The sequence below is a fragment of the Pangasianodon hypophthalmus genome, chromosome 4, assembly GCF_027358585.1.
Source record: "Pangasianodon hypophthalmus isolate fPanHyp1 chromosome 4, fPanHyp1.pri, whole genome shotgun sequence".
NCBI classification, from domain to species: Eukaryota; Metazoa; Chordata; class Actinopteri; order Siluriformes; family Pangasiidae; genus Pangasianodon; species Pangasianodon hypophthalmus.
In genome coordinates this window covers 23,906,942-23,919,065 of record NC_069713.1, presented here as the reverse complement: position 1 = coordinate 23,919,065, position 12,124 = coordinate 23,906,942, and the positions used below count along the sequence as shown (strand labels likewise).

At 38.5% G+C, this 12,124-nt stretch overlaps 1 protein-coding gene across 4 annotated transcripts in view; it reads left to right on the top strand.

Moving 5' to 3' along the window:
• Nucleotides 1-304: 304 nt before the first annotated feature.
• myripa (myosin VIIA and Rab interacting protein a) overlaps nt 305-12,124 on the top strand; it is a 33,368-nt gene continuing 21,548 nt past the window's right edge. For all 4 annotated transcript variants that reach the window (XM_026936334.3, XM_026936335.3, XM_026936336.3 and 1 more), the window contains exons 1-2: nt 305-509; nt 4,308-4,442. In XM_026936334.3, the coding sequence (XP_026792135.3) occupies nt 4,333-4,442 (110 nt within the window). In that variant the 5' untranslated portion in view covers nt 305-509; nt 4,308-4,332. The remainder of the gene's footprint in view (nt 510-4,307; nt 4,443-12,124) is intronic.

Genomic DNA, 12,124 nt, shown 5'->3' with positions numbered 1-12,124 from the left:
ATGTTTAAAATGAACATTAACTGAAGCTCTTGAGCTCTATTTGCATGATTTTATGCATTAGATTTATGCTGCCACATGATTGGCATAAATGCATGAATGTGCAAGTATGCAGGTGTTCCTAATAAAGTGGTCGGTTAGTGTATATCAGTTGTCTTCTTAATTGGTTAATTGGACTCTGAAGACTGTAAAAACAAGCCATGGCAACAAACTACTGTAAATCTGATACTGATTTGTGCGCGTGGCAAATGTCGAGCCACGTGATTGGCTGGCGCGCGACTCCCGCTGCTCAGGTGCAGCAGTCTCGCGCCGGCTCTTTGCACACTAAACGGAGCGAGCTGCAGTCATCCGGCTAAAACACCCCGGCTGATGTTTCTCTCTTTTTAACTTCTCTACATAAAGGAGGTACTTAGAACAGGCGACTAACGCTGTTCTGACAGCTTTCTATATTCTCTATCTATATATATTTCCAGTTCTGACATCTTGGTACAAGAAGGCGGCGAGAGAAAGCGGTAAGTAGCCCTCTCTCCTCGGTCTGAACTGTTAGTTGTTGGTTATGGAACTGAGTGTTGCTTTAGTTGTTTCTTTCAGCTCTAAAGAGTCACCAGATTCAGTTTATCCTGCTAAAGTGATAGCAATGAGGACCATTCACAGTCCCAGTGTAGTTCCACTGTAACATTTATCCAACATGGAAAAGAAAACTGGGTAACATGAGCTGTATTTTCAATTTTCATTACTATCTGAAAATATATACAACACATATAAATACCTTCATATTAAATATTCAGAGAAATACCTTCAACTATAAGAAAGAAAAGTCTTTCATATGGTTTCTCATAAATGCTTTAAATCTTAATATGTAAAGCACTATGAGATTCAAAGTTGAGTTGTGTAATGATATTGATTAGATATAAAGATGTTGTTGTTGATGATGATTGTTGTTATTATACACACTGCATATTTTGACATACTGTACATATACGTTTAATAATCTTATCTAATCTTATCTAAAAAATATATACTGATCAGCCATAACATTAAAAGCACGGACAGGTGAATATTGATTATCTCGTTACAATGGCTCCTGTCAAGGGGTGGGATATATTACAGTCATTATGTGATACAGTCAGTTCGCGAAGTTGATGTGTTGAAGGCAGGAAAAATGGGCAAGCGTAAGGTTCTGTGCAGTTTTGACAAGTGCCAAATCGTGATGGTTAGACAACCGGGTCAGTGCATCTCCAAAGCGGCAGGTCTTGTGGGGTGTTCTTGGTATGCAGTGGTTAGTACCAAAAGTGGTCCAAGGAAGGACAAGGTGCTCAAGGCTCATTGATGAGTGTGGAGAGCGAAGGCTAGGCTGTCTGGTCTGATCTCACAGAAGGGCTACAAATTGATGAAAAATTTAATGCTGGCTATGATAGAAAGGCGTCAGAACACACAGTGCATCGCAGCTTGCTGCATATGGGGCTGCTTAGCCGCAGACCAGTCAGAGTGGCCATGCTGACCCCTGTCCACCGCCAGAAGTGCCTACAATGGGCACGTAAGCATCAGAACTGGACCATGGAGCAATGGAAGAAGGTGGCCTGGTCTGATGAATCATGTTTTCTTTTACATCATGTGGACGGCCGGGTGCATGTGCGTTGCTTGCCTGTGGAAGAGATGGCACCAGGATGCACTATGGGAAGAAGGCAAGCTGGTGGAGGCAGTGTGATGCTCTGGGCGATGTTCTGCTGGGAAACATTGGGTTCTGGCATTCATGTGGATGTTACTTTGACATGTAACACATACCTAAACATTGTTGCAGACCAAAGAACACCCCTTCATGGCAGTGGTATTGCGTAATGGCAGTGGCCTCTTTCAGCAGAATAATGCGCCCTACCACACTGCAAAAATTGTTCAGGAATGGTTTGAGGAACATGACAAAGAGTTCAAGGTGTTCAAGTTGTTGACTTGGCCTCCAAGTGAACACCTTGACTTGGGATTTGCTGGACAAACAAGTCCGATCCATGGAGGCTCCACCACGCATATTACAGGACTTAAAGTATCTTCTATTAATGTCTTGGTCCCAAATACCACAGCATACCTTCAGAGATATGTCTTGTGGAGTCCATGCCTCGACGGGTCAGAGCTGTTTTGGCAGCACATGGGGGACCTACACAATATTAGGCAGGTGGTTTTAATGTTACATTTATGACCTGTGAAGGAAAACACATACCAGTATCAAAAGGTTATTATGCTGTAAAAGGCATTTTGATGGTGTGGTTTGGGTCCACTTGTCTGCTTAGAGGGAACAGTCATGGCAAATTAATACAAAGTTATTCTCAATGACCAGCTATATCTAATGATGATATATTTCTATCATGATATGAATGCATTCTTCCAGCATTTTTGGTCAGCATTTACAGGAATTGATGAGTAATAAAATAACATAAATCAAGAGAGCAACCCGTTAGGCAGATCTCTCCACCACCGGGACGCCTTCCAGTACCTGCCAGACTTGTAGAATCTGTGCCTGCTGTGCTGTTGGCTTATGGTGGCCCAACATTTTACTAATACATTACATGTTGTTTTTTTTTCCTTAATTTATCACCCACCAGTATGTATGCTATTCAGTGTAAAGCCTTAACTGCCTGTTATTGTGTGTTTATAAACTCTATCTGCAGACACACTGTGAAAGGATTCCACAAAACCTTGGTTTAAAGCAGTTACACACGTAGCTCATGGATGAGTGGTATTTGTATTTGTATGTACTCTCACTGTTGGCTCACTGCATGCTGTGCCCATCTTGCTGAGAGCGGGACCTCACTATGGGTACACTGATGAAACGGTTTGCTGTTGGTACAGTAAACAACTCAAAAACAGATTTTTCATCAATGGGCACCTTACAAACCATGCCAGCTGATTTGTATGTCAAAACTTTGAGCATTATTTATTAATTTTTTTTTTCAAAGCTTGGAATTATTTGTGTGCAGTTGATTGGTGATCTGATATATTGCGATATTTAACACCTACATTATTATTATAGACTCAAAATGTTATCTCTCCTTCTGCATTTGATTCAAGAGGCTGGACATTCAGACAGCATTTTGGGTCAGCATTTACACACTCTGACTTAACGTTACACAGCAGTTAGTTCCGGTCCACTAAATCTGATTGGTCATGCGGAGTGCCTATATTTACTATAACCGCACTGGGACTTTTCAGTGTGTGCATCACTCCGCTCATTTGTGTTCGCTACATAAAATCCCACTTCTTCATTCAAACATGGCAAAGCAGACATGGCAAATGTTACATTTGACTTCAAATAAGAAAGCTCATCACATGAAGATGAAAAGGAAGAAGTTACACCAAATCAATGTGAGGAAATGTGTGGCTTCTTCAGGGTCTATTTCCACTAGTGGAGCAAAAATAAACAGAACCTTTGGCCATATTGTCACTTACTCGATATCAATTTCTTGTTTATAGAACTATTGTGTAAAAAAAAAAAATCACACTCACAATTGTGCTGTTATCCTGAATATTGTCACGGCTGTGATTAGTTATGAATTACGAATTTGTAATTTGTAATTATGAACAATCACAGCTGTGCTGATATTCGGTGTGATCGCACACTTGCTCATGCGATATTGCTTAATTATATTGAGAAGGCAGCATAAGACAGCTGTCTTCTGGTGTGTCTTATTTTGACCAGATTTGAAGGCAGCATTGAGTATTATATACCCGCAAAGGGAATCTCAGAATTCTGTTCACCAGACCATGAGTTCTATGAAAGTTTTATATACATGGCAGAATAAACTACAGACCACATAGGAAAGGATTTGGTTTTAAAATGCAGCAGCCTATTAGCTATTATATAGCAATATATCATTTATCTTTTTTCATTAAATAACAGTCATATTTGTGTTTATAGATTGAAGTAATTTCAATGGTAATGTGTAATGTATATGTAAATTTTTGGCTGTTAGTCACATTGCTTGTTAATACAAGCGCTTACCACAATGAAAATAAATTGCCAATTAAATAAATGTCATATACACAGCACAATGACAGTTATGATGTGTGGTGGAGGGAATGCAGTGTTCCCTTCAGCTTAAAGTTCCTTTCCAGGTAAAATGCAGCAGTATGAGAGATGCATGTACACATGAATTTATTTTGTAAATACAAAATTGTGATAATATATGAAGAAAGATTAAACAAATTATAAATAATAGTACTGGGACAGACATTAAGACACGCCTACTCGGATTAAGTCTGATGGCTCCTAAATGGATATGAGGTGATAAAAAGTAATTGTGTGTGCGTTTTTTATCCAGTTATCACAAAGACAAGAGTTGAGAAATGGGCCGCAAGCTGGACATGTCAAATCTGACAGAGGAGGAGGCGGAGCATGTGCTGCAGGTAGTGCAGAGAGACATGCAGCTACGTAAGGCAGAAGAAGAGCGTCTTAGGTAAGATGGCCGTTCATCTACATCAGTCCTATAGGTATGTGATAGTCTATATAGCTCACTCTTACCTATCATTTATTAACCATTCTCTTTAAAATATAGTATGGTCTCTCCAAAAAGTATTTTTGTGTTTCTCTGTGTATGCATTTTGCTGTGACATACACAGTAATACTTTGTCTGATTTAGTATTGTTTTATAGGCTCTTTTGTTAATCCATGCATTGCTAGATTACATTAGAGATGACTTAGTCATTCCTTTTGAACAAAACACAGAATGCAGGAAGGACCCTCCCTTCCTTGTCTCACAATAGCTTACTTCCGGAGACAAAGGATATGGTCTCAGCTTTGTGGGCAGCTATTTTGGATCACTCCCAAATATGTATATATTTGTTTGGGCAGTTTGGAGAGATTGAATCTTGTATTACGTATTGTCGCATTTATTGCTATATTTATGTAGTGCTTTAACAAGCAAGAATTTGTGTTGTGTCCCCTCTGTCAATGGATTTTCTATCATTTCTTTGAACCTAATACTAGGAAATAACCAGCATTCTCACCAGATGCCTCTTCTGTGTAGGTGGCAAATGAAAGGGAAAAAAACAAATGTCTTAGTAATGTGTTAGGCTGCCACAAGCTGCAACAACTTAGGCCATAGCATTTAATTTGCGGTGTTATGTAAACACAGTGTTCATTTCCTGGCCACTTTATCATACAGGGGAGTTACAGTCCACCTTGTCTGTGTCAACTTGTGTTCTCTTTTACGGGTAAGTTTATGGGTTACGGTTGGTAATTGTATACTTGTATAGTTGTATACGTGACCAATGGCCAGTTAGTTTAGTTACAGGGAAGGGGTACAGTATAAATTGGCTGCTGAGTGTGTATAAACCACAGGAAAAACAAAACCTATTGAACCATTGAATGCAGTAGTTTACTTCCAGAAACTAGTACCTTACTGTGTGGGATTAGGGCCTGGGTTTTGATGAGTAAGAAAATAACATAAATCAAGAGAGCAACCCGTTAGACAGCTCTCTCCACCACCAGCACGCCTTCCAGTACCTTCCAGACTTGTAGAATCTGTGCCTGCTGTGCTGTTGGCTTATGGTGGCCCAACATTTTACTAACATTTTAAAACATGTTGTTTTTTCCTTTAATTTATCACCCACCAGTATGTATGCTATTAAAATAGTAAAGCTTTAACTGCCAGTCATTGTGTGTTTATAAACTCTATTTTCAGACACACTGTGAAAGCAGTTACACAAGTAGCTCATGGATGAGTGGTATTTGTATTTGTATTTGCTCTCACTGTTGGCTCACTGCATGCTGTGCTGAGAGCGGGACCTCACTATGGGTACACTGATGAAGACATGCCTGTTTGGATTAAGTCTGATGGCTCCTAAATGAATATGAAGTTCAGTGAGCTCTCATGTCCTGTGGATGGGGTCATCATCTTTGAAGAGACCACTCACATCAGGATAGAAATGTTTCATCATAGAATATTAGTTATCAGTCAGAACTTTGATTTGACTTGCAGTGTTATTTAAACACTGTGTTCACTTCCTGGCCACTTTATTATACATGGTAGTTCGTGTCCACTTTGTCTGTGGACAGTAGACACTATAACTCAACTTTTTCCATTCATAATTTACGTGAATTTCCCTCTACCCTTTTAGCAGTGATTACCTTATAACTGCAGGCCTACCGTTGCCTTTATATTTTTGTTTTGATAGATTACTCTTAACCCAGAAATGTGACTGAGGTATTTAAAACACTGCTGCACTTGATCCACTCAAATTAGTGCAACACACACTACCATGGCACTACCGTGTCAGTATAATTGCTCTGACAAATGCTGACTACTCACCTAATACCTACTCACTTGTGTTCTCTTTAAATTAATGGACAGTTTATGGGCTACAGGTAATTGTATACTTGTATACTTGTAATAGAAACTAGTACCTTACTGTATGTGATTAGGGCCTGGGTTTGTGCCAGGGTCAGGAGAAAGAGCTCAGATTGCAACAGGATAAAGAATGTAGGCTGAGACATGAGCAGGGACTGAGATTAAGCCTGGAAGGGATCAGCAGCGGAGACTGAGACCAGATTAGTGGCATAGAATGACACAGTGAAAGGATCGATGATGGACATTGACACAAGGGTGGCTGGACAGGGAGATTCTGCATCTGAGACTGGAAAACTAAGATGAAGGGATAAATTGGAGGGCCAGTCAACTAACAATCTATAGACTGTCAACTATCAACAAATTCTTGTAAAACATTTATGGTTGTTCATGTTTAGTAGGTAATCTGTGGAACCTTCCATCTTTATCACTTCATCTGATAGTCCAATATATGGCTGTGGATGTGTAGTAGATGATCTATAGACCATGGTCTTGTCTCTCATTCTTTCATAATTTCAATTACAGGTAATGTGGCCTTTAGTGGTATAACTTATGGCATGTTATTGAGAATCTGTTGATAGGCTGGTTCATGACAGTCTAAAGATGGTTTCTGGAATGTCTAAAGCAGACTATCGAAATAAAGTGTTACCAGATTTTCATGTTCTGGCTGTTGCATTTACTCTAAACTTGTTGATAGATAGGACTGGATATACAAGCAGCAACCTGAATAAGGTTACATAAGGTTATGTAAGGAAGAAACAGTTAAGCTACAAATAGTTGTTACCTCACCAGCCTTTAATCTCTCTTGAAATTTAATAGGACAAAAATTGCAGATGGTTATCTTACCAAGAAACCAGAAACGTGACAGAAAACTTACGGACTGTTACAAAGTGCTGGCACCTAAGCGCTGGATCCTAACATCAGGGTTGCCAAGTACAGCAGAAAACCCAGCCCAACATCTGCTTAAAACCCACGAATCCAAAATCTGAAGTGTCCAATCACTTTTGTACTTTCTGTCATGCACTTTGTATGCCTTATTATTATTATTATTATTATTATTATTATTATTATTATTATTGTGTGTTTATAATATGTGTTTAAGTATTTGCAAAATGCTTTTCCCTCATCATATGGAACATTATTTATCCATTCCATCATCCCCTTTTCTCACTCGCAAACTTTTAAACTAACTCCGGGAGGAAAACTGCGTACCTGGCAAATGGCTATATTTTATTAGTTTTCTTTGCTAGTGCCAGGTTAGACTAGCATTCCAGTAGCTAAATAATTGGCTAGGAAGCAAGTCAATCCACCTAATGGTAAATATTGGTTATTTACAGGCTGTTGTACTTATGATTAATTCATTAGCAGAATATGTAGCATTACTCATGCATATGACCAGCAAGAACAGAGGTTGAATTATGTTTTCAGGCAAAATTGCTTATTGTAGTTGCTTATAACAGTTTTAGATAAGTGATAAAAGATAGTTTTCACATGAAAACATGACATTACTTAACAAAACCTTTTACTTTTTTTTTTTTATATTTGTGTACATACTGAATTTCATCATTTAAAACTGTTTACTTTTTACTTTTTTAAAAAGTAAATTTAAAAGTTAATTTAAAACTTTTTTTCTTGGCGGTGTGGTGACACAAGGGGTAGCATTGCGCCCCAGGCCTTCTTGCCTTACATTAGTGCCTGACCTCACTAATGCTCTTGTGGCTGAATGAGCACAAATTCCCAAAGCCACGCTCCAAAATCTAGTGGAAAGCCTTAGGAGAGTGGAGGTTATTATAACAGCAAAGTGGGACTAAGTCTGGAATGGGATGCTCAGCAAGCATGTATGAGTGTGATGGTCAGGTGTCCACAAACTTTTGGCCATATAACGTATATCCACTTTTAATTGAGTAAGATTTTTAGGTTATCTATACTTTCACTTAAGTAATATTTTCAGTAAACCCTCCGAACATCAAAGTTTGTGCTTTCTGTGAGCGATGAACCATGATGTGACCGGTCAGTTATAATTATTTAACAACACAAAGTGTTGTTCTTTGGCACTGCTTCTTAAAGATTGTATCTTTAAAATCTCTTATTTTCCAAAATGAGGGACATTTTACACAGTAATGCAGAAAAAGTTACTGTCTGTTACTTGGGTTACTGTCTGTGTGGAGTTTCACACGCTCTGCCTGTGTTCGTGTGGGTTTCCTATTTGTTTTCTAGTTCGATCCCACTGATTGGTTGTGGTAAATTGCCCCAGGTCTAAATACTTGTGTGAATGTGTGTGTGCATGGTGCACTGTGATGGACTGGCATCCCATGTGGTGTGAGTTCTCCCACCTTGCCCCCAGTGTTACTAGGCTCTAGATCCACTGCAACTTTGACCAGGATAAAGCTGTTACTCATGATGAATGAATGGATGAATTAATAATTCCATCACCTTTTAAACAGGTAAATCAATAATAAATAAACATAGGGATCTTTTTTTAGTGCATTGTACATGCGTTAACAAAATACAGGGCAATATAAAGAGGTAAAACATAAATTAGAAAGAAGTTTTTAAATTTTTACATGACAAAATACATCCTGGATGTCTTACAGATAATATGACCTCACTGCCACATTAGCTTGCTATAAAAACAACAACAAAGAAAGATAGACACTGGGAAAACCATTCCATGTATGAAAATAAAACTAGGGCCTGTTAATTCAACTGCCTCCTTTTTTCATTTTTGTTTATTAGCAGTCCATATACCGAACATTCTGAAGCATACACACTCCACAAATCAGCTTTTTACCCCCATCTGATTAATGGAATTCCCCCACTGTGATTAGTGAGTCTGGCACCAGTGTTTTATTTTGTACAATAATCAAACGTCTTGTCAACACTAATCTGTTTTTGTTCCCAGGATGAGATTAGTTCTCCAAGTATTTAGGCAAAAGAAATGAACATTTTTCTTTCACAATGTCAGTGTTTCTGTACACTTTTTGTTAGTGTGTGGTTAATGAGGCTGACTTAATTTATAAACTGATTGGAGTGGCCGCATAATAATTTAAAATGGAAGTCTGTATTGATTTGTCTCAGTGAAGGATGTATAAGGCCACATTTTAATCACAGAGGAGCTGGGCCACTTCTAAATGTTTTGATTAATGTATACCACTGGGAACTGCTGCACATTGATGTACACATTTATTCATGATCTGACTGGCTTCCTAATGAGGCCGGTATTGATAGATTAATTGTTTCTTGCTTCCTTAGTAATAGCAGATGAAGCAGACTGTCCCAGTATGTGGTGCACACAATAGCTTGGAAATTCTGTAAACCACTTTTAGTATTTTCAGAGTGATTTCATTTTCAAAACATATTAACAGCGCTCCTAGTTGTTTGCTCATGCGTATTCACATTGTATAAGGGTATGTTGACTTCAGAGCTATTAAATCACTGTAGAAAATCTGTGATCTTCCTGTTGGGATTGTAAATTAGGCCCCAGCCCTTGGAATGGCAACTTTTTCCAAAACATCCTGAGCACAGAGGCACAGTCAGTATCCCTCTGGAAGATGACTAAGTGTTTTTCAATGCTTGACCTGTTAACTTACTAATTGCCAAATATTGATGCATCTTTGTATATTATCACTTTACATCAAACATTGTGCTTTCTGTGAACGATGAACCATGGTGTAACCGGCCAGTTATAATTATTTAACAACACAAATTATTTCCAAATTGTATCTTTAAAATCTCTTATTTTCCAAACTGAGGGACATTTTACACAATAATGGAGAAAAAGATTATGCAAGCATAATTCTGTTTGTGTGGCACAATGGCGCAGTGGTTAGCATTGCAACGTCACAGCTCCAGGGTTCCCAGATCAATCTTGAGCTTGGGTAACTGTCTGTGTGGAGTTTCACACGCTCTGCCTGTGTTCGTGTGGGTTTCCTATGGGTTCTCCAGTTTGATCCCACTGATTGGTTGTGGTGTGTGTGCATGATGCACTGTGATGGACTGGCATCCCATGTGGTGTGAATTCTCCCACCTTGCCCCCGGTGGTACCATGATAGGCTCTAGATCCATTGAAACTTTGACCAGGATAAAGCCGTTACTTATGACGGATGAATGAATAATTCCATCACCTTTTAAACAGGTGAATCAATAATAAATTCACATAGGGATCTTTTTTAGTGCACTGTACATGCTTTAACAAAATGCAATGCTTTAACAAAATATAGGGCAATATAAAGAGGTAAAACATAAATTAGAAAGAAATTCTTATATTTTTATATGACAAAATACATCCTGGATGTCTTACAGATAATATGACCTCACTGCCACATTAGCTTGTTACAAAAACAACAACAAACAAAGATAGACACTGAGAAAACTATTCCAAGTATGAAAATAAAACTAAGGCCTATTAATTCTATTTAACTGCATTGTGGTCTGAGTGAATGTGTCAGTGTGCAGGATGGGATACTGATCATTGTTAAATGCATGTCTAATCACTCTCCTATAATCAAGCAGATCTTCAAAAAAATTATAAAATTAAAAGCTGATTAATTTAAAAATAAATTGATTAATTTAGCGCGATGTGTCTTACTAAGCCTGAACATCAGTCATGGAATGGCGATTGAGTGTGCAAATTAGTACATTTGAAAAGCAAGTATTAAATTTGCAGAAGTCCATTACCGCCAGTTGAAGACAAAATTGTATTATTTATTTGTTACCCCAATGTTTGCGTCTTCAACTCCCATGATCCTCAGCCTCAGACCTTCAGTCAGGGCCCTATCCTCTTTCACAGTCACCTGATGACACTCAACCGTTTGCAATCACACTACTTCTTATAAATAACCCAAACTGTTAAACATACTATGCAAAGTGCATTCATTTGCTGATATTTACATCTAGATGTGTTAAACATTTTAGAATATCTTAGAATTTTTAGCTGAGAAAAAGTATAGGAACATATAGTGTTAAAGTAAATTATAACAAATAACACTTAATATTTGGTTTGATATCTCCTGCTTGCAATAACTGCATCAAGCCGGCGACCAAACCAAACCATGAGATCATGAGCAGATCCTTTCTTTCTCCACACTTTGGCCTTTCCATCACTTTGGTAGAGGTTAATCTTGCTTCCAGAATGTTTGTGGCTCATCACTGTATTTCTTTGTGGATTACAATCTGTCTTTCCAATTCTTATTGCTGATGAGTGCTTTGCATCTGGTGGTATGGCCTCTGTATTTCTGCTCTCTTCTTCGGTCAGTGGACTGTGATACCTTCACCCCTGCCCCATGGAGGTTGTTGGTGATGTCACTGACTGTTGTTTTTGGGTTTTTCTTCACAGCTCTCACAATGTTTGTGTCATCAACTGCTGTTGTTTTCCTTGGCTGACCTGCCAGTCACATGTTCCAATATTTGTGATCACTTGAAAAATGGGTGGGGTCAAACAAACAGTGCCATGTTCTAAGTTGTTTAACACATCTAGATATAAATATCAGGAAATTCTGATCTGTTGTCTGATATTCATCTTTTGATCTCAAACCCAAGTGTCTTCAGTGTATAGCAAAAACAAAAGAATTGGCCTTGCCATTCCAATACTTTCGGAGGAGACTGTACTTCCAGTGCTAACAACCACTACAAATTTACACACTGTCACGTAATGCAGGGTGAGTGGGATGCAATTGCAGTTAAAGCTTTTATTAAAGGGCAGGCAGACAAATCCAAAAACGTGTGGCAGAGGCCGAGTCAAAAACAGGCGAGGGTCAGGCGATGTACAAACAGAGCAAACTAAGCAAACCAAA